This window comes from Balaenoptera musculus, chromosome 4, assembly GCF_009873245.2.
Source record: "Balaenoptera musculus isolate JJ_BM4_2016_0621 chromosome 4, mBalMus1.pri.v3, whole genome shotgun sequence".
Classification (NCBI taxonomy): Eukaryota; Metazoa; Chordata; class Mammalia; order Artiodactyla; family Balaenopteridae; genus Balaenoptera; species Balaenoptera musculus.
This window is the reverse complement of record NC_045788.1, coordinates 106,290,998-106,315,205: the sequence shown is the minus strand read 5'-3', so window position 1 is coordinate 106,315,205 and position 24,208 is coordinate 106,290,998. Positions and strand designations below refer to the sequence as shown.

The 24,208-nt window shown below is 34.5% G+C and overlaps 1 protein-coding gene across 3 annotated transcripts in view; it reads left to right on the top strand.

Annotated features, from left to right (window-relative positions):
* The window catches only part of CADM2 (cell adhesion molecule 2), a 1,037,555-nt gene that overhangs the window by 932,474 nt on the left and 80,873 nt on the right, over positions 1–24,208 (top strand). For all 3 annotated transcript variants that reach the window (XM_036851520.1, XM_036851521.1, XM_036851518.1), the window contains one exon: positions 23,406–23,584. In XM_036851520.1, the coding sequence (XP_036707415.1) occupies positions 23,406–23,584 (179 nt within the window). The remainder of the gene's footprint in view (positions 1–23,405; positions 23,585–24,208) is intronic.

The following is a 24,208-nucleotide window of genomic DNA, read 5'->3' as shown; positions in this document are numbered from 1 at the left end:
TATGCTAATATTGTTTTCCTTGTTCTAAATGTGAGGGCCCCAGTGACTGTTTATAAACAATCATGCCTTATTTGCCTGCTTTGGACTGAAGCCTTTTGCTGTTTTCCTGTGGAACAGCTGCATAACTTGGGCCAGGACCAAATTGTTCCACTTGACATTACTATAGAGGCATTCTATTCTTTCCTTAAAAGAGAGATTACTGTACATGTCTGTCTATTGTTTTAATTTTAGTTTAAAGTGAGGACCAAGCTAATGCCAACCACTTTTCTTTAAAGTCCCCAGAATTTTTGCAACCTTCTTCTTTCTTTGGCTGAATTCCCAGACAGCTTTCAGGCAGCAGCATTCTCCGCTTATAGAAGTAGAGGGGGGAAAAAGCTGTCATTTTACATTAATGTTTTGACCTTAAAAGGTGTGGGATTGCCTCCCACATGCTATAGCTAAAGAATCATCATTCATTTTAATCAAATGTTTAACACTTTGTAAATTTACTTCACAAAAGCAATGTGACATTTTCAGTCAAATAAATGTATATTTGGTATTTATTCTATAAAAGAAAATAATTATAGTCATTGATAAATTTTTCTGTATATTCGGCATTATGTTTATGTTGTAGTTACTATTTTACCTCTGGTAGCCACACTTTTTCTTATGATTTTGGTATGAATCTAGTATACATAATTGCATTGCACATAACATCGCTATTCTGAATAAGAAGAAAGATTTTAATCTTTAGGAAGACAGATAACATATCATAATAACTAGTGAGGTGTTTTAGAGGAGCACTTACACATCCATTTTCAAAATGATCTAGAATTTAAGAAGAAATCTGATAAAAACACACTGATGCATTTTCCTATTAGCATAATAGAGATTAAAAAATGAGATGCAAATTAAGGCAAAACAGTTTTATATCAAATCTGTTTTCTCAGCCTAATATGTACCTTTTTACAAATCACAGGTTATTTACTATTTGTCATATAATCCAGTCACAGCCAGAAGAAATGACAAAACAAACCAGGAGTTAAAGAAGGCAAGTTATCCAGAGTGAAATGTCTTAGCCCAAAACAGAGGAAAATATGAATTTGTCAACAGAAAAACAGTGCAGAAGGCTGAAAATAATAAAATAGTTTATTTGGGGTATTAAGAATTGCAATTCAGGAGACACAGATTCTGGTTAAACCAAAAGAGTGTTCCAGGGAAGAGAAAGAGTCAGGGGCTTATAAAGACAAAAAGCCACAAGGCTTTTAAGAGTTGCCTAGTGAGAATTGTGATTGACTCTGACGTGAATCAGGAAATATTTGTCCTTGAGGAATCATGTGTTATTTTAGGGTAGTCCAATAAGTAGAGAGGCTGCCACAAGTTATTTTAGGGTATGGGCCCAATAATTATCTTGAGTTTCTGGCAGATGATCTAGATGTCTTAAGTAGGACAATAAGAGATCAAAAGGTTAGATTCTATTCAGGCTGAGATGTGCATAAGTCATACTTTGTAATAGCCTCCTGGCTCCATTTTAGGGAGCTCTCTTAGCAATATAGACTCCATTTTGATTTTCCTTTCACAAATTCTGGGAAAAAGAATATGATCTACAATGATGGCAATTTTATATGATTTGACTTAATGCCTAGTAGATGTTAATTACACAGTATTTGTCTCTCTCCTGCCATCTGTGCTATAGAAAGCCATCTAATTAATCATCAGGGTCTGTGTTTATGTTCACATATACTGTCTAAGCTGTCATTCTCTGGGGCAGAGAAAGCTGTGTGGTGCAGTAGAAAGAGATATAGAAGTAGCTTTGAATTATAAATCCGTAGATATCTGTGGCCTGAGTGGTCTTGAGTAAGTCACGTAACCACACCAAAATGGTTTTTTAATTAATAAACTTTAGTTTTTAGAGAGTTTTAGGTTCACAGTGAAATTGAGTGGAAAGTACAGGGTTCCCATATACCTTTCGTCCCTACTCATGTCCAACCTCCCCCACTATTGACGTCCCTCACAGCAGAGGTATATTTATTACAATGAACCTATATGGACCTATCATTTTCACCCCAAAGTCCACAGTTTACCAGTGTAAATATACCAAGTATGTTTTATTCTCTAAAATTAGAAAATAAAACCTAGTAAACAAATTGTTTTAAATATTAATGAAAATATATATGTAATTTCTGCCTCCAAGTAATTTCATAATAAATAGTAGCCATGAGGATAAGTTATTATTTTGTCAAAAAATTCCATACAGTGTATCTCACCAAGTTTTAAACTCAAAGTCTTAATTACATATTTAATACACATGCTGATATTGGGCTACTATGGCAACGCTGGGAACTGAGTTACTATCTCAGATTTCTTCCATGGCTCTGAAATTCAAGGTTCTAGGCAGAATAAACACATTCTAGGACAACGGTCTGTGACTTTCCAAAGCATGTTTGAACAGCAAAGGAATCTAAACTAAAGTCACGGCAAAACTGGCAGGGCAACATGGCTATTTTAGTTGAGGTTAAATAGTAATAATGAGCTGTAGAGAAGAGGGACAGAGGCATGAACCCTTGTCAGGGGGTAAAATGTAATATAGCTAGAAGTGGAAAAGTCCTGAGACATAGGAATAGCCCCTCCCTACTGTTAAGGTAGAAAAACATTTAGAACAATTGGAAGGACTGGAAGGGGTAGAGAATGAGTTCTGGTTCCACAAATGTGGAAAAGGCTACACTGTAAAGGAGTTCAGCTGGGATGAAATAGAGAATAACCAGTACTTAGCTAATTTTGACAGAAAGCCAAAGCAGGAGGTCTGGAAGGTTTTAAGAAACCAGAACTAAGTGAATAGCATGGTTCATGAGTGGTTGAGAATCCAGAGTCTGTGATGTATAAGGCCTCGTTTTGGCATAGATTTCAAGTTCCCTCATGCTAGTCTTATTTTAACCACACAACTATCCTGTTGTAAAAGGTTTACAAAGGCTCTTATAATTGTTTTCATTTTGTAGATAAGGACAGTAAGTCTTGTGGAGGTCATATGACCTTTTCTAGTCACTCAGTTGATAAATGGTAGATTACAAAGACACTTTTAAAAAAATTTTAACAACTCTGATGGTTATGTTTTCTTATTTACATAGTGTTTTTAGTTCTCCTATCATATTGACTTTTCACAATAACCCAGTGAAGTTGGCAAGAATGAGAAAATACTTATAAACTTTTAGGAATGCCCATATTTTAACTAAATAATTATAAAAGATTATCAGTTATGAATCAAACCTGTATTAACGTATCTAAATAGTATCTAAAGAATTTCTAAATATATCTAAATAGTTCTGATTATTAAACATATTTGTTTTTAAAAAGCTAATTATATTATATTCTTAATTTGATATGTTTGAGAAGATTAAGACTGCAGGTTATAACTACAAAGCAATACCTGCAAACGTAATACCAATGTAATGAAATACAATGCACAGCATTAGAGGGTAAATAGAATAAGCAGGAAGTTCAAAGTGAACACTCCCCCAAAGTATGTCTTTCTTGCTAAATACTATGCTTAATATGTCACCAAAACAACTGGTGGAATAAACATAATGAGGGGACGGACCTACTATATACATATTCTCACAAAGTCAGTCCTTGGATGATAAAAGTTACAGAGCAGTTAGATTTTTTTCCCCCTTGTGTTCTGATCTCTAGAGAGATATAAAGTTATCTCAATTAATTAATTAAAGGCATTGTAGTCAGTTTTTTCTAAAGTGTTTTCAAAGGAATAATATTGGGAAATTCGCTCTAAGTTTTCATAATTTAAAAAAATATACCCATGTGCTGTCCTTTTCATACAAGTTTCTCTTCTGAGGCCCATATGGTCTTTTGCTTCCATCTCATGGCTTCAAAATTTAATCCCATGTTGACTCTCTGGAAACACACAAGTGGTTATCTTGGAAATGAGGCCGAATATATTTGGTTTTGTTTTTGAAACAAGAAGCTGACTCTCGGTAATCTCCACTGCTGTTATTTAGGCTGGGCATCTGTGGTGTGTTGGGCACTCAATCATTTTCAGTTAAATGTGCCTATGTCTTGTGAAAGTCCCATAAGAGCTTGCAGTATCATGATTATAGATCCAAAGAGGAAATGTACTTCTTGAACATTTCCAGGTAAGCAATTTTCTTGCAACAAAAACCCAATTATTTTGTAAATGTTCAGTGGGAAACTCTAACACTAAAATGTCTCAATATGTTTAAGACATTGTGGAATGATAATGTCATATCCTTGATTAGATTTTCAGATGTGTGCTTTTGGGCTCATGGATTTTAAAATCTCTGTTTCTTTTTAATATATTAATTATGAGATTACATCTAAGCATTTTACTCTTTATTTAAAGATCTGTAAACATTCATTTGTGTTTGTATAAAAACAGTCATCAAAATGTTAATTGTAGGAAAAGTGCAGAAACAAAAATCACTCTTAACATGTAAAAGAGCTGGAATATCATACTTCATCCTTGATTAAAGAACATGTTAACCTATTGCTCAACAAGTGCCATTCAGTAAGATTTGTTTTTTCTCTTTGCAATTTTTTTCCGTAATACATGTCCTAATGTTAGAGCGAGTATCCTTCTGGTGATCACCATTCAACTTACTGAGAGGTGTGTTATTTTGTGCTTGTGGTAAATAATTTGATTATCATTTTTGCAAATATATGGAGAGAACAAACTGTGAAAAAATAAAATTAATTCAGAATCACTGGAGATATTTAGTATTATTTCAATTAATGGTGAAACTGAGGAAGTTTTTATACCTTGGAAAGCCATTTATTCAAACAATCTAAAGAAATTTTCTTGCATTATATGTGTTTTTACAAAGTGTGGTATATATTGATTCACTTTTCTAGATATAACCTCAATCATACAGGAACCCCTAAACTTCAAAGTTTGAAAAAAAATTTAAACAGCAATGTCCCAAGTTGTAGAAAATATGAACACTTACAAATGTTTCCAGTTAGAATGAGTAGAATATGTCAGTGATTGTTGATGGCCTTAAAGCCCAGCTCTTTCAAATTCAAAGTACTGGAAATATCTGGGATGCTTCAAGGAAAGGAGAAAGAAGAGAGAGACAGGGAAAATAAAAAAGACAGGAGAAAAGAACAGCAACTCTTGTGACTTGTGACCAGCAGATTTCTCTAGAATGGTGAGCTGTGATGGACTTCAGCGCCACCACTCAAAATTACAAGTACAGAGATGAATATAGTGAGGTGACCATCAAGAAGCAAGATTAGAGGAGGATTAACCAAGATGGCGGAGTAGAAGGACGTGCTCTCACTCCCTCTTGCAAGAGCACCAGAATCACCACTGGCTGCTGGACAATCATTGACAGGAAGACCCTGGACTTCACCAAGGAGGATACCCCACATCCAAGGACAGAGGAGAAGCCACAGTGAGACGGTAGGAGGGGCGCAATCAGAGTAAAATCAAATCCCATAACTGCTGGGTGGGTGACTCACAGACTGGCGAACACTTATACCACAGAATTCCACCCACTGGAGTGAAGGTTCTGAGCCCCACGTCAGGCTTCCCAACCTGGGGGTCCGGCAACGGGAGGAGGAATTCCTAGAGAATCAGACTTTGAAGCCTAGTGGGAATTGATTGCAGGACTTTGACAGGACTGGGGGAAACAGAGACCCCACTCTTGGAGGGCACACACAAAGTAATGTGTGCATCGGGACCCAGGGGAAGGAGCAGTGACCCTGGGGGAGACTGAACCAGACCTACCTGCTGGTGTTGGGGGGTCTCCTGCAGAGGCGAGTAGTGGCTCTGTTTCACCGTGGGGATAAGGACACTGGCAGCAGAGGTTCTGGGAAGTTCTCCTTGGCGTGAGCCCTCCCAGAGTCTGCCATTAACCCCACCAAAGAGCACCGGTAGGCTCCAGTGTTGGGTTGCCTCAGGCAAAACAACCAACAGGGAGGGAACCCAGCCCCACCCATCAACAGTCAAGTGGATTAAGGTTTTACTGAGCTCTGACCGCCACAGCAACAGGGAGGGAACCCAGCCCCACCCATCAACAGTCAAGTGGATTAAGGTTTTACTGAGCTCTGACCGCCACAGCAACAGTCAGCTCTACCCACCACCAGAGCCTCCCATCAAGCCTCTTAGATAGCCTCAACCACCAGAGGGCAGACAACAGAAGCAAGAAAAACTACGATCCTGCAGCCTGTGGACCAAAAACCACAGTTACAGAAAGATAGAGAAGATGAAAAGGCAGAGGGCTATGTACCAGATGAAGGAACAAGAAAAAACCCCAGAAAAACAACTAAATGAAGTGGAGATAGGCAACCTTCCAGAAAAAGAATTCAGAATAATGATAGTGAAGATGATCCAGGACCTCGGAATAAGAATGGAGGCAAAGATTGAGAAGATGCAAGAAATGATTAACAAAGACCTAGAAGAATTAAAGAACAAACAAACAGAGATGACCAATACAATAACTGAAATGAAAACTACACTAGAAGGAATCAATAGCAGAATAACTGAGGCAGAAGAACGGATAAGTGACCTGGAAGACAGAATGGTGGAATTCACTGCTGCAGAACAGACTAAAGAAAGAAGAATGAAAAGAAATGAAGACAGCCTAAGAGACCTCTGGGACAACATTAAACGCAACAACATTCGCATTATAGGGGTCCCAGAAGGAGAAGAGAGAGAGAAAGGACCAGAGAAAATATTTGAAGAGATTATAGTCGAAAACTTCCCTAACATGGGAAAGGAAATAGCCACCCAAGTCCAGGAAGCGCAGAGAGTCCCATACAGAATAAACCCAAGGAGAAACACGCCGAGACACATAGTAATCAAAGTGGCAAAAATTAAAGACAAGGAAAAATTATTGAAAGCAGCAAGAGAAAAACGACAAATAACATACAAGGGAACTCCCATAAGGTTAACAGCTGATTTCTCAGCAGAAACTCTGCAAGCCAGAAGGGAGTGGCATGATATACTTAAAGTGATGAAAGGGAAGAACCTACAACCAAGATTACTCTACCCGGCAAGGATCTCATTTAGATTTGATGGAGAAATCAAAAGCTTTGCAGACAAGCAAAAGCTAAGAGAATTCAGCACCACCAAACCAGCTCTACAACAAATGCTAAAGGAACTTCTCTAAGTGGGAAACACAAGAGAAGAAAAGGACCTACAAAAACAAACCCAAAACAATTAAGAAAATGGTCATAGGAACATACATATCGATAATTACCTTAAACGTGAATGGATTAAATGCCCCAACCAAAAGACATAGACTGGCTGAATGGATACAAAAACAAGACCCATACATATGCTGTCTACAAGAGACCCACTTTAGACCTAGGGACACATACAGACTGAAAGTGAGGGGATGGAAAAAGATATTCCATGCAAATGGAAATCAAAAGAAAGCTGGAGTAGCTATACTCATATCAGATAAAATAGACTTTAAAATAAAGAATGTTACAAGAGACAAGGAAGGACACTACATAATGATCCAGGGATCAATCCAAGAAGAAGATATAACAATTATAAATATATATGCACCCAACATAGGAGCACCTCAATACATAAGGCAACTGCTAACAGCTCTAAAAGAGGAAATCGACAGTAACACAATAATAGTGGGGGACTTTAACACCTCACTTACACCAATGGACAGATCATCCAAAATGAAAATAAATAAGGAAACAGAAGCTTTAAATGACACAATAGACCAGATAGATTTAATTGATATATATAGGACATTCCATCCAAAAACAGCAGATTACACGTTCTTCTCAAGTGCGCACGGAACATTCTCCAGGATAGATCACATCTTGGGTCACAAATCAAGCCTCAGTAAATTTAAGAAAATTGAAATCATATCAAGCATCTTTTCTGACCACAACGCTTTGAGATTAGAAATGAATTACAGGGAAAAAAACGTAAAAAGGACAAACACATGGAGGCTAAACAATACGTTACTAAATAACCAAGAGATCACTGAAGAAATCAAAGAGGAAATCAAAAAATACCTAGAGACAAATGACAATGAAAACACGACGACCCAAAACCTATGGGATGCAGCAAAAGCCGTTCTAAGAGGGAAGTTTATAGCTATACAAGCCTACCTAAAGAAACAAGAAAAATCTCAAGTAAACAATCTAACCTTACACCTAAAGAAACTAGAGAAAGAAGAACAAACAAAACCCAAAGTTAGCAGAAGGAAAGAAATCATAAAGATCAGAGCAGAAATAAATGAAATAGAAACAAAGAAAACAATAGCAAAGATCAATAAAACTAAAAGTTGGTTCTTTGAGAAGATAAACAAAATTGATAAGCCATTAGCCAGACTCATCAAGAAAAAGAGGGAGAGGACTCAAATCAATAAAATCAGAAATGAAAAAGGAGAAGTTACAACAGACACCGCAGAAATACAAAGCATCCTAAGAGACTACTACAAGCAACTTTATGCCAATAAAATGGACAACCTGGAAGAAATGGACAAATTCTTAGAAAGGTATAACCTTCCCAGACTGAATCAGGAAGAAACAGAAAATATGAACAGACCAATCACAAGTAATGAAATTGAAACTGTGATTAAAAATCTTCCAACAAACAAAAGTCCAGGACCAGATGGCTTCACAGGTGAATTCTATCAAACATTTAGAGAAGAGCTAACACCCATCCTTCTCAAACTCTTCCAAAAAATTGCAGAGGAAGGAACACTCCCAAACTCATTCTATGAGGCCACCATCACCCTGATACCAAAACCAGACAAAGACACTACAAAAAAAGAAAATTACAGACCAATATCACTGATGAATATAGATGCAAAAATCCTCAACAAAATACTAGCAAACAGAATCCAGCAACACATTAAAAGGATCATACACCACGATCAAGTGGGATTTATCCCAGGGATGCAAGGATTCTTCAATATACGCAAATCAATCAATGTGATACACCATATTAACAAATTGAAGAATAAAAACCATATGATCATCTCAATAGATGCAGAAAAAGCTTTTGACAAAATTCAACACCCATTTCTGATAAAAACTCTCCAGAAAGTGGGCATAGAGGGAACCTACCTCAACATAATAAAGGCCATATATGACAAACCCACAGCAAACATCATTCTCAATGGTGAAAAACTGAAAGCATTTCCTCTAAGATCAGGAACGAGACAAGGATGTCCACTCTCACCACTATTATTCAACATAGTTCTGGAAGTCCTAGCCACGGCAATCAGAGAAGAAAAAGAAATAAAAGGAATACAAATTGGAAAAGAAGAAGTAAAACTGTCACTGTTTGCGGATGACATGATACTATACATAGAGAATCCTAAAACTGCCTCCAGAAAACTGCTAGAGCTAATTAATGAATATGATAAAGTTGCAGGATACAAAATTAATGCACAGAAATCTCTTGCATTCCTATACACTAATGATGAAAAATCTGAAAGAGAAATTATGGAAACACTCCCATTTACCATTGCAACAAAAAGAATAAAATACCTAGGAATAAACCTACCTAGGGAGACGAAAGACCTGTATGCAGAAAACTATGAGACACTGATGAAAGAAATTAAAGATGATACCAACAGATGGAGAGATATACCATGTTCTTGGATTGGAAGAATCAACATTGTGAAAATGAGTATGCTACCCAAAGCAATCTACAGATTCAATGCAATCCCTATCAAATTACCAATGGCATTTTTTACGGAGCTAGAACAAATCATCTTAAAATTTGTATGGAGACACAAAAGACCCCGAATAGCCAAAGCAGTCTTGAGGGAAAAAAATGGAGCTGGAGGAATCAGACTCCCTGACTTCAGACTATACTACAAAGCTACAGTAATCAAGACAGTATGGTACTGGCACAAAAACAGAAACATAGATCAATGGAACAAGATAGAAAGCCCAGAGATTAACCCACGCACCTATGGTCAACTAATCTATGACAAAGGAGGCAAAGATATACAATGGAGAAAAGACAGTCTCTTCAATAAGTGGTGCTGGGAAAACTGGACAGCTACATGTAAAAGAATGAAATTAGAATACTCCCTAACACCATACACAAAAATAAACTCAAAATGGATTAGAGACCTAAATATAAGACTGGACACTATAAAACTCTTAGAGGAAAACATAGGAAGAACACTCTTTGACATAAATCACAGCAAGATCTTTTTTGATCCACCTCCTAGAGTAATGGAAATAAAAACAAAAATAAACAAGTGGGACCTAATGAAACTTCAAAGCTTTTGCACAGCAAAGGAAACCATAAACAAGACGAAAAGACAACCCTCAGAATGGGAGAAAATATTTGCAAATGAATCAACGGACAAAGGATTAATCTCCAAAATATATAAACAGCTCATTCAGCTCAATATCAAAGAAACAAACACCCCAATCCAAAAATGGGCAGAAGACCTAAATAGACATTTCTCCAAAGAAGACATACAGACGGCCACGAAGCACATGAAAAGATGCTCAACATCACTAATTATTAGAGAAATGCAAATCAAAACTACAATGAGGTATCACCTCACTCCTGTTAGAATGGGCATCATCAGAAAATCTACAAACAACAAATGCTGGAGAGGGTGTGGAGAAAAGGGAACCCTCTTGCACTGTTGGTGGGAATGTAAATTGATACAGCCACTATGGAGAACAATATGGAGGTTCCTTAAAAAACTAAAAATAGAATTACCATATGACCCAGCAATCCCACTGCTGGGCATATACCCAGAGAAAACCGTAACTCAAAAAGACACATGCACCCGAATGTTCATTGCAGCACTATTTACAATAGCCAGGTCATGGAAGCAACCTAAATGCCCATCAACAGACGAATGGATAAAGAAGATGTGGTACATATATACAATGGAATATTACTCAGCCATAAAAAGGAACGAAATTGAGTCATTTGTTGAGACATGGATGGATCTAGAGACTGTCATACAGAGTGAAGTAAGTCAGAAAGAGAAAAACAAATATCGTATATTAATGCATGTATGCGGAACCTAGAAAAATGGTACAGATGAGCCAGTTTGCAGGGCAGAAGTTGAGACACAAATGTAGAGAATGGTCATATGGACACCAAGGGGGGAAAACTGCGGTGAGGTGGGGATGGTGGTGTGCTGAATTGGGCAATTGGGATTGACATGTATACACTGATGTGTATAAAACTGATGCCTAATAAGAACCTGCAGTATAAAAAAACAAACAAAACAACTAATACTAAACTTTCATTGGGTTATTTGTATGGAAATATGTTAATATAAATGTTTCAGACATTACATGAAATTTCTAAAAATCTTATATTTGTATTTGTATGGAAATATGTATGGAAATATGTTAATATAAATGTTTCAGACATTACATGAAATTTCTAAAAAAAAAAAAAAAAAAAGAAGCAAGATTAAAAATATAATAGCTTTCCAGTATAGGGACCAAAAGACCTAGAGGCCACAGGAGCTCTCATTGTGGGTCACAAATGCAGTGTTTTTCAAATAGCTGGTTGTGGCTTTTAATGAGTCATCAGATTAATTTAAAAAACCGTTTTTAAAACCAAAAATAAAATGGAAATATAATAGAATAAGAAAGGAAGGAAGAAAAAGAAAAGAAAATGTTACAGTACATTAGAAAGAGCAAGCTTTTATTTCCTGTGTGTATATGTTTGTGCATTGTGTAAAGCTGTAAAATATGTCTTTTCCTGTAGGTTGCATTTCAAAAGATTTGAAAATTGTTACATTAACACCAAATGTGGTGAAGCTGGATCTTGGGGACATTCAGGAAAAGAACATGCTAAATCCTAATCACTTCAGTTTCTCTAGAACTGTCACTACACAAAAATGTATGTTCAAACTGAGGAGATCTTAGCTCCAAAAAAACCAGTTGAATGGCACTAAGTATGTTCTGTTTAATAATGCAAAAAAGTTTGATCCTTTGAGAAGGATTTCATCCAAATGATTAAAATATACTTGCAAATGTTTTAATCTTAAATTTCAATTATCTTCAGCATTTACTTACATGAAGCATTTAATTCCCCAGCTACCAGATAAATGATGTGCGCTTTACTTTTACTTTTCCAAGACCATTGGTTTTAATATTAGAAAAGAAATAAGTCGTGGAACAGTAACAGTTCTATAATGGTGACACAGTGTTTAACATAAGTATTAGATCTTATAAGGTTAATTAGCACAATTTTATAGTAGTGAAAGTAATGGATTGTAAAGTAACTCTTATATGGAGAATAGGACCCTGTCATTGCAACATGCCCTTGAACTGAATGGTTTTCAGGCATCGGACTGATTAGGATGCTTGTAGATACATTTTATATGGTATCAAATTGCCCTTATAATGTACACAGGTTGATAAGGTGGGAATTTCTGAGAAACTCAGACTCATAAGTTATTGATTTGAAAGACATTAAAATGTTCCAAAGTCTATCTTAGTCAAAGGAGGTTTCAAGGAGTTCCTAAGTTTCAAAGAAATTGAAAATAATATTTTCTTAACAATTTTTTTTTTAAATATCATAGAGATTTTGAGCTTAATGTACATACACAGAAGGACTTATTATTGCTTGGATGAGGGAATGAATGTTTACTAAAGATTTCTTGATCTTTTAACCAGGAATTAATGTTCCGTGTTTACCAAAGGGAAAAAAAATGTTAAGTGTAGATAAGGCATGGGTAATTGTTCTGCTTTAGCACAAAGAGATTAGCTTAAGCATTTGTCACAATCTTGAATATTTTTTCTTCAGTGCTAAAATCTGTCACTCCTTCAGGATCATAGCAATCTTATCTTTTCTGGGGATAATCTTTTATTTCTTGTGCCACAAAGCGTCTGGAATTATACAGTTTGTAGTATGAATGCTTTGTTTTTCAAAAATGTTAAAATAATTATCAATGAACACTACCTTATCAGTAAAAAGTGGTCCAGGATTTCACAGGCACTCTAAAAGGTGCCATTATTTTCAAGTCTCTAAAGGCACTTACCTCTTGCATATAGTTTATTTTCTATTTCTACTACAAGTTTCTAAACTTGTAGGCAAGAAGTACCTTAAAAAGTCAGAATCAAGTAGCATACGCTCAGATTAATCAGGGTAGAAGAAATCCATTTCTCATTTTCTATTGAGATTTTAAATCTAATGATGAAGTTAGCATTGATTTTATTGTCCCATCTAAATCCAATCTTTAATGTAATGAGACTCCTCCTACTTGACACTATGCTAGTGCAATAGTTGATTTCAGGAATTTACATGAGTAGATAAATTCAGAATCAGACTTTCAACTTGCAATTTAATGGAATAAGTAGGCTTGATTTTCCACTTCAAACTGACTTCATTTATCACTGCATTAAACACCTTTGACCCTATCAGGCAGAAGTACTGATGGTGATATTTGAGTAGGGGCTTTCATTGTTGAGACTTTCAACAGGAATCACTGGGATTCTCAAACTGCAAATAGAAGGGAAAAAATCATTGCTTTTCATAAAAAGAATTTTTCAAGTATAGGAAATATCGTGTCTATTCTGAGCAAAGACTAACCCTTAAGAATTATGTGGATATAGCAAGAGACTGAAGAACATGTCCAGAAACCACTAAAATCAGACGGGAGTGGAGACCAATGAGGAAAAAAAGCTAAGAACTATTTCACTCTTTCTCTCTCTCTTACACACACAAATACACAAAGACATATTTATTAAATGAAATACAAATAACTGCAACAGGCTAGAAACACAATGGAAAGTCACATACGTTAAAGAGAAGTAGTTAAATTTTCTTCACCTGCATAATTTCTTCAAGTCTCCTTTTCCTTTTTTTTCCTCTTCACTTACTGTATTATTCCAGCCCTAAATATTTGAAATATCAGGACAGAGCCAACTTAACAAATGATGATACCAGCTGTATCAAAATACAGATTTTGCAAAAATAATTATTCTAAATATTATGTTAAAGAGCTATAGGGGGTAGAAATGTGTACATATAATCATATATTTTAAACATTTATGAAAATACATGGGGCACATTTCCATATATCAGAAAAACAAAACTTTTGTTTTTTGGCCATGTTGTGTCTTCGTTGTTGCGTGTGGGCTTTCTCTAGTTGCAGCAAGCGGGGGTTACTATTCATTGCGGTGGCTTCTCTTGTTGCAGAGCATGGGCTTTAGGCACGCGGGCTTCAGTAATTGTGACACGCAGGCTCAGTAATTGGGGCTCGTGGGCTCAATAGTTGTGACGCACAGGCTTAGTTGCTCCGCAGCATGTGGGATCTTCCCAGACCAGGGATTGAACCCCTGTCCCCTGCATTGGCAGGCAGATTCTTAACCACTGCGCCACCAGGAATGTCCCAAAATTTTTTTTTTTTTAAGTCATGAAATACTCAAAGACACAGTAATGAAATTTATTTTGCTTCAAAATTGCCTTTCATTGCTCTTCATGTACCTTCTTGCATGACGATTTCAAGAACAGTATTTAAAAAACAAACAAACCATTACCCTCTCCTCATTTTTTTTCAGTTAGTTTAGATGTTCTGACAGACAAGATGGAAAAGTTGGGTTCATCAGGGCTGAGAAATAACCAGTTAAACACAATGGATGGGAAAAGAAAAAAATATTGATTGCATAGTAATACTGATTAAAGAGAGAAGTAAAGTTAGGAGTGGATTGAAGAATAAAGGTAAATGATGGCTTCAGTAGTTAGGATTGGAGGTTTTGATGATGAGCTGAATAGTGTGCTGAAAAGATGGAAGGCTGTGATCAGAAAAATTGAAATATTGATATTTAAGGAAGTGAAGTAATGATGATGACAAAGTTTAGTGTATGATTATGGCTGAGTAGGGCTAACAAAATAATTATTGGATATGAGAGGTTCAGGGAACTGAGAGGTCAAGGTATTGGATGAGTTATAAATGTAAATATGTAGGTCAATGAATGTTTAAAGAGATTCTCTCTTGTTCCTATGACATTAATTTCTTTTGACTTCTCTAAGACATATTGGATTTCATTGTCTTTCTTTTCTCATCTCCTAAATGTTTGGTAATCTGTTCTTTTGTTTTCTCTCTTAAGCTTGGACACTTGCTTGGCTCCAATCTCTGTATAAATTCTAGTCCTGCCCTCTGCTCCAGTTTCTAATTTCTCATTCCTTATTGCTAGATGGAGATGTATTTCTTTATTTTCTTCTAGCACTTGAATTTAGAGTTTCTTAAACTGAAATCATCAACTTTTCCTTTCCACTGTATCTCAGTTTGTTTCCACCCTGGTTTATGTTTTGTTTGTTTGTCATTCGGTTGGTTAGTTGGTTGGTCTTGCATTGTTATTTTTTCCTATTCAGGACTAAGATTGTTCTCATACAGACTAGACTCCATAAGGAGAGTTTCTCCTCAGTTTTCACTAACACCATACATTTTCTAGCTCCAAAAAGTTATGTTTACTTTCCCAAGAGCTCTTCTATTATATTCTATTATTCTGTGCTTTCCTTTATTATTACTCCAACTTCATGTAAATCTTTGTTTTCTCTCTTCAGAACTCTATATATGGTCTCTTCATTGAATTTTCCTTTTTCAGGTATTTCACATTGGTATACTTAAAGGAAACTCTGCTCAGAGATATTTACTTCTCAAAAGAGTTAGTAAAGCGTTTTTATTATTCAGGAAAGTCTGGATTTTTCCACCTGATACTCAAGGCCAGGGTTGAGTGCCAGGCTAAAAAACGTACAGGTTTAAATGTACAGGTTTGTGTTTTTACCCCCTACCTCTCTATTCCAAACTTTTTCATTTCTTTGCTTTTGTTCATCCTCCTCTTTATGACCAGAATGTCCCCTACCATATTTCATTCTGTATTCCATATTAACAGCGTCATCAGTCTTCTGGTCTAATAGTAAAATAATACTTTTTCATGTTCAGCTTCATGTCCTAAAAACTTTGTCTCGGACTAAGCTTCTTATGAGCATATTTGGTCCTGTTCCTTAATATCAACTTACATCTTGGCTTTTGATTTTATTACTCCCAACTCAGTTATCACATCAAATACTTTTAACGTTGCCCTTTCTTAATTTGTTATCTTAGCCAATAACACTATCACTTAGTAACCTTATACTCTTTCCTGGCATTCACCATGTTTAAATTCATCTATTCAACAATACGGCCTCTGGAAGGCAAGCATCCTAACCAGGATTCTGACTCCTCTTGAGCTGTCATCTTCCATTTCTACCGCTCAAAATCCTGCCATAATTAGAGAGATGAGTCAAAAGTTATATCTTTCATAAAGCCTGTTGCAATGTTCCTAATATTGATATGATGAATCTTTATGATTTTTTATAACTCATTTATGCCACTTACCATATCCTGCCAAATGTTATGTTTGGTTAGACATATTTTATATAAACTATTAAAGTATAGTATCTCAGAGAACAGATATTATTTTAGTTTCCTTATGTCCCTTATAATTCCTGGTTCAAAACTTGCACTGATTTGTTTATAGATACTTGTTAGATAATAATTGTGTAACCTTATGAAGTATCTAGTCAAGAATATATGGGTATACTTTAATTAACAACAACAACAAAAATGTTCATTGATCTCTTACCTGTCTTAAGATGTAAGTGTAAGAGTAGGACATTTTCCGGTAATTAAACCCATCGAGACTCATTGAAGATTACTCTACTATAAACGTTTCTGAAGTTTTGTTTTCCCTTAAGCAAAACTATATCTATAAAGACAGATACATAAATGTTTCATTGATTATGTTTTAAAACGAACCTCAATTGTGATAAGTAAAACATTCAAAGTTAACTTGGCTAATAGTAAAAGTTATTTGATGTTTTAAGAATTGCTCCCATGAAAAGTATAAAATCAATATCAGAATAAAAGGAAAACAAATTTCATTATAATTAAGTTGCACAACAATCAAATCTGAGGAAAAATCACAGCTTGTATGTATTCTCCAAGGGCCTAGATCAATATTTTTACAATAATTAAGAATATACCTTTCAATATATGTAGAAAGTTACTTACAAACTATGTTCAGAAACATCTCATTTGATCCTCAATAACAAAATAATCCTTTAAGTATCTTTAAATTTGAAATGATCAACATAATAAATTACTCCACAAGTAATCCCTTTCAGTCTCTTTCTGTTTATCTACCACATCCTTTGCTTCCAACTGAGACTCATTACAAAATTATGTTTTGAATTGGTTTCACAGCTTTAAGAAAGGCTACTCTTTGAACTTCCTTTGTATTTATATTTTAAATTTTAAAAAAGGAGCAAGCAACCCCAGCTTCTGTTTTCCTATTTTCTATTTTTCTTCTTCCTCACTTGATTGACAAAGTTTGGACTGTGGTTTATGGATGCAATATCCATCTACCCAATGGAGATTGCCTAGGCTAGATTTCTCTCAGAATCCTCCCTATGGGAACCCAATAAAATTAAAATTCTGCACTTGAAACCAATTTCAAACCCACTTTTCAATTAATTTTCATTTAGGTTCTCTCCCTCCATTTATCTAAAAATTTGATAGTATAAATGCTGAGGTTTTATATACAGACTCTGCAGTATAATTTCTTGATTTAAAAGTTTGCTTAAAGCAGAAAAAGGAATCAAGATGTTTACATAACTCCCACCACCTTCTTTCACTTTAGAGTAAAAATATTATAAGAAATAGAGGGGAATTAGGCTTTAAAAAAATCTCCTGAGTATTGAAGCTTCAATCACATCTACTGCCACCCATGGATTTTCTAAACTGAAATAAATGCAGTAGTCATCTTCATGTGCCAGATAAGTATATAAGGCCCCAAGTTATTAAATGTAAGTTCATGCTTTGTCTTATATTAAAGGAAATGTAAGATACATGTAACTGTAGTATGTAATTTCTTTCTTTTTCCTTTGAGCCAGAACAAGATGTTTACTTGAATGCTGTTACAGTGACTTATTTTTTTCTTTTATCTAGAAAAAGTAACTTAATTTTCACAGGATTAATTTTAGAATTAGAACCCAACATGTACTGTGCTTATTGAAGGAAAAGACATTGCAGAACTCAAGGGGGATATAGCCATTTGGGAAAAGGAAGATACTGGAGAGTGTATCCATTCCAAAATTTGGAAGACCTTTTACTCTTGTCCACTTTGTAAGGATACTAGGAGAATTCTTTCCTTAGGAGATCTGTATTGTGGGACTGATATTTCTATAACTGAACTGCTTATTCTTTATTCTTCTCAAGCATGAGCCTAAAAGGGAAAATGGGAGCTATGAAGGCAAAGCTCATCAATAGTCTCATCAATAGGTATACTCATCAATACCTAGGGAGTAAATGATTCCATATACAGTTGGAAGAATTAGCGGGATTGTTACTGTGGCATAACTTTACAGAATAAATGCCCCAATGACTAACTCAGGAGTTTCAGTGGATATTAGTAATTATCTTTGTATCTAGTTCAAATATTAAATAAACCAGTAGTCTGAGAAAGTTGTGGCAATTCTTTCCAACACTAATTTATAAATAAGGAATTGTTAAAGATATCAGAGATTCTCCTATTAGATATCTACAAAACAGTGAGTTAATAAAAGTTTTTTAAAAGTCTGTTAAGATAAAAACAACTTCACCAAGACGTTAGAATACAAGAGAATAAATATACAAGCATATTTGGTTCCTTTTTTCACTTTTATTTTCTTTTTGTTTTTTGCTTACCCTAGGAAGAAACTGCTACACAAATATTTTTAGGTGCCTAAGAAAACAAAACATCTTTTTCAGCCTTATAGATTGGTAGACAAACATAAATTTAATTTCATCTCGTTCAGAAGATTTTCTACTTTTAGTTGAAAATTAATTGCTTTGAAAGGGGCAACTCTCTGAATTGGCTATCTTAATATTCTTGCTGTGGAGTTATACAGTATTATCTCATGCCTGATGCTGTGTCACTGTCCTCTTATTCCTGGTGTCTGGCTCCTACTCTTTTTCAGCCTTATCACGTAGAAACTGTAGACTGGAACCACTTTTTAAATGATCTCCTTTGGTTGCCTGAACAGCAGGGAAGATTTTTATTCATTTGCAGCAAGAAACTCAATCATTCTAGGTTCCAATTAGAGAAAGCCTAGGGGCCCTCTTTATTAAGCTGAAACACAAATTGTATCAAGACTTGCTAAACCAGTTAATATTTTTAGGGTGAAGCTCATTTTATTAAGAAGCTTGAACATTTTAAGTACTAATTGGAATATGTATAGACTATTTTTAATCGATGTGTAAACTCTAACCTCCATTTTGTTAAAATTGCATCTTATGGTGCTAAATTTTTTGCCACCTTGAAGATTTATCATACAGAGTACAATCAAGAATCCTGCAATGTTCGGTGTCAGGAGTGACTTATACTGCTATAATCTCCTGTTAACCATTTTTGCAGGTGTTTGTTCATTATTTCCTAAAAGAGAGAATTATTATTTTAGAAAAAAAGTTTTTTAAATACTGGCAACTTGAATAATTTTTCTAAATCTTTAACTTCGTTTCTATACACAAAATTTAAAATATATATCTAAATTTAATTACATATTTACAGAGCCATGTGCTTTAAGATATGACTTAAAGCTTATGAACACTAACAGAGAAAAAATTGACAGTTTAGATTTGGGGAGTATAAATTTATGTATGGAAATGTATAGGTATTTGCATATAATTATATCTGTGTGTTTAAATTCCAACTTATACATGAATAAATATTGCCTCTTAATATAATAAAATACTTCTATTAAGCAGTATTTTAAGGATGAATTTTCTGAAATTCAAATTATCCATAATGTAACTGTTATCTTAATGTTGGCCTTATGTGGCTTTGTAGAAAGGATGCAATTTCTAATTATTTCAGTTACATGCAGTTAATCATAATTTTATTGTGCCAGCTTTTTTCTTTAAAGAATTTTAAGGATGTCTATGGTCCAAGATTATCCAGTCTATCAGTTTTAAAATAAGAATTAGTAAATTCAAATAGCAACAAGCAAATGTGGAATATATGAAGAAAGTTGAGAAGTATTAATGGTTTGACTTTTATTAAAGATGCTATCAGAATGAGTTGTCTGTATAATTGGATGATATAAATTATTGTATTATTCTAATGTTTTTAGATAACAAGCTTTTACTAAAAAACTAAGCGATTTTTTTTACCACATTGCTGATCTACTTATTTTGATACAGTTTACAATATTTATTATTATTTGGTTCACAACTTTTATTTCTTTTACAAAATTTTGTCAGAAAAATATATATTCTTCATCTTAGAAAAGCTGTGGTAGTCACAGGCACCACTTATCAAGACCTATGTTCTAATTGTATTCACAACAACAAAGCATAAGTTCAACGTTTTCACCAAAATAAACAAATAATTTAAGCTTTTTTGAAAATAATTTACAATGATAAGATAAAATCATTTTTAAATTTAAAAATTTTAACATAGAGGAACTAGGAAAATATTCATCATGTTAGAACACAAGGGGTAGTGGGCAAAACATTGACTATGGATTCAGACCAGGGTTTGAATACATCTCTAATCTTCTATATTATTATCTGCATTATATTTTTTGAAATGATACTCACCATGTTCTTATGAGGATTATAGAAAATCTACATAGAGTAACTAGGACATTGTCAACACATGGTTATAGATACTCATAACCATTCTTATCATTAACAATTACATAAGACTGAACTCTTTGAAGGCAGAAATTCATGATTCATTTATCCTTTCTTCCCTGAAAGCAGGTTTTGAGAATTCTTTGCAAGTATTTGATTAAAGAACTGTCAGTTTCTATGAGTTCAGTTTTTTCTTAGATTCCACATATAAGTGAAGTCATATAGTATCCGTCTTTCTCTGTCTGACTTTTCCACTTAGCGTAATGCCCTCAAGGTCCATCCATATTGTCACAAACGGCAGGATTTCCTTCTTTTTTTATGACTGAATAATATTCCATTACATTTGGAATTTATTTTCTTTATCCATTCATTTGTAAATGGACACTTAGGTTGTTTCCATGTCTTGGCTATTGTAAATAGTGCTAAAATGGATATGGGTGCAGATACCTTTTTGAAACAGTGATTTTGTTTTTTTTCCTTTGGATATATACCCACAAGTAGAATCACTGGACCATATGGTAATTCTATTTTTAATTTTTTGAGGAACCTCCATACTGTTCTCCATAGTGGCTGCACCAATTTACATTCCCACCACCAGTGTAGGAGGGTTCCCTTTTCTCCACACCCTCCCCAACGATTATTACTTCTTGTCCTTTAGAAGGCAGCCATTCTAACAGGTATAAGTGTTATCTCATTGTGGTTTTGATTTGCATTTCCCTGGCTGTTAGTGATGTTGCGCATCTCTTCATGTACCTGTTGTCCATTTGGAAATATCTCCTTTGGAAAAAATGTCTATTCAGATTATCTGTTTTTAATCAGGGTTTTTTGCTGCTGACTTGTATGAGCTCTTTCTTTATTTTGGATATTTACCCCTTATCTTATTTATCCAGACATAATATTTGCAAATAATTTCTCTCATTCCATAGGCTGCCTTTTCATTTTTTAAGTTGTTTCTTTTGCTGTGCTGAAGCTTTTTAATTTGACGTGGTTCCACTTGTTTATTTTTGCTTTTGTTGTCAAATCTGAAAAATCATCACCAAGACCAATGCCAAGGAGCTTCTTTCCTGTTTTAGGTTTTCAGGTCTTACATTCAAGTTTTTAATCCATTTTGAGTTGATGTCTATGTATAACGTAAAATAGGGGCCCAGCTTTATTCTTTTGTGTGTGGCGCTTCAGTTTTCCCTGCACTATTTATTGAAGAGACTGTCCTTTCCCCTATTGTGTATTCTTGCCTCCTTTGTCAAAAATTAATTGACCATATATGCAAGGGTTTATTTTTGAGCCTTCTATTCCATTTATCTATGTGTCTATATTTTTGCCAATATCATACTCTTTTAATTACTATATCTTTGAAATATCATTTGAAATCAGGAAGTGAGAAACCTCCAGCTTTTTCCTTCTTTCTCAAGATTGCTTACCTATTTGGGGCCTTTTGTTGTTGCATACAAATTTTAGGATTGTTTGTTCTTTTTATGTGAAAAATGCCATTGGAATTTTGATAGGGATTGCATTGAATTTGTAGATTGCTTTGGGTAGTATAGACATTTAATACTAATTCTTTCAATCTATGGGCAAAGACCATCTTTCCATTTATTTGACCTCTTTGGTTTCTTTCATTAACGTCTTATAGTTTTCAGGGTACAGATTTTTCACCCCCTGGTTACATTTTTTTTCTAAGTATTCTATTCTTTTTGTTGCGATTATAAAATAGATTTTCTTAATTTGTTTCTGATATTTCATTGTTGGTGTATAGAAATTCAATTGATTTTTGTCTATTGATTTTGTATCTTGTAACTTTACTGAATTCATTTATTAGTTTTAAGAGTTTTTTAGTGGAATTTGTAGGGTTTTCTTTATATGCTATCATATCATCTGCAAATGAAGACAGTTTTACTTCTTCCTTTCCAATTTGGTTACCTGTTATTTATTTTCCTGCTTAATTGCTCTGGCTAGGACTTCCAGTAAAATGTTGAATAAAAGTGGCCAGAGGCAGGGGTGGGGGATAAGGGAAATGGGTGAAGGTGGTCAAAAGGTACAAAATTCAAGTTATAAGATAAGTTCTGAGGATATAATGTATAGTATGCCAACTATAGTTAATAATACTGGATTGTATATTTTAAAGTTGTTAAGAGAGTAGATCTTAAAAGTTCTCATCACAAGAAAAAAAAATAACTATGTGAGGTGATGGATGTCCACTAAACTTATTGTGGTGATCATGTGGCAACATTTACATATATCAAATCATTATGCTCTGCACCTTAAACTAGTGCAGTGTTGTGTGTCAGTTATATCTCAGTAAAGCTAAGGAGGAAAGAAAAGAGATAACTTGCAGAAAAATAAACCTCTAGAAGGATGAGAAAGCAGGAAAGGTAAGGGGGAGAAATGTCAGGTGGTTTCAGGCAAAGCTGTGCCCCAACAATGGTGGCCCCAAATGCAAAGGTATAATTCCAGGTACCTCTGTGGAAGGCTGCTCCAATAGCCCACAGGCAATCCTCCAGAGTCCAGCGGGTATGAGACATTTAGCCACAGAATCTGGGCCGCAGGACCTGCTATCTATCAGTGACTACTACAGTGACTCAACTAATTAGCTCCTTAATACATGTCTGCTTAGTTAAGGAGAATATAATAAAATTATAATTGCCATACCTCCAAAATCTTCTGAGTGAGTGCATTATGGTTCTTTTGGTACCTTATAGAAGTTAGCACATAGTTATCCATGAAATGGGTGTTAAATATTATAAATTGCTTAATTAATTCACAGAATATGTAACATTTCATATATTTTTTGTTTATATGCATGTTTAAATCCAATAGGCCAGAACCTGTTTTGTGGACAAAGGATGGCGGAGAATTACCAGATCCTGACCGAATGGTTGTGAGTGGTAGGGAGCTAAACATTCTTTTCCTCAACAAAACGGATAATGGTACATATCGATGTGAAGCCACAAATACCATTGGCCAAAGCAGCGCAGAGTATGTTCTCATTGTACATGGTGAGTACCTTTTGACATTATTATACATGTGAGAATGACCTGAAAAACTGCTTAAATTTATCAAAATCTTTAGAATAATAAACAAATTTAAATGGGTTTTCTTTATCTTTCATAAGGACTTCTCATAAGTGTATAAATATCTCCAAGTTTCACAATTAATATGTTTCAAGTCAAACTAATAAAATTACAGCCTATACTCAAAATAAAATTTATATTTGTGAAAGATTTTTTTATTATAAATATACTGTATAATATTTGGTGGTGAATAGTAAATCATATTAATGGTTTTCTTTACGTTTTACAAATAAATGCTTTAAATTATAAATCAGAATCATGAAAACAATATTTTCCCTACGTTAATTTTGGTAGTATTATCATAAAAATATGCTTTATAATCAGTATTACTAGTTTTACAAAGAGAGACAGCATGTAATCGAGATGTAGCAAAGACAGAGGTGTACAATACTAGTGAAAACTGCACTAATTTCTTATGAACAATAATTTGAAACACCCACAGACATTTTTTTCTCCTCTGCAATAATCTCACAATTTGAGTAAATATAGGAAAATGGCAAAAAGACATGCCAATACCCAAGATTAAAAAGAATCTCTGTTTTTCCTAAA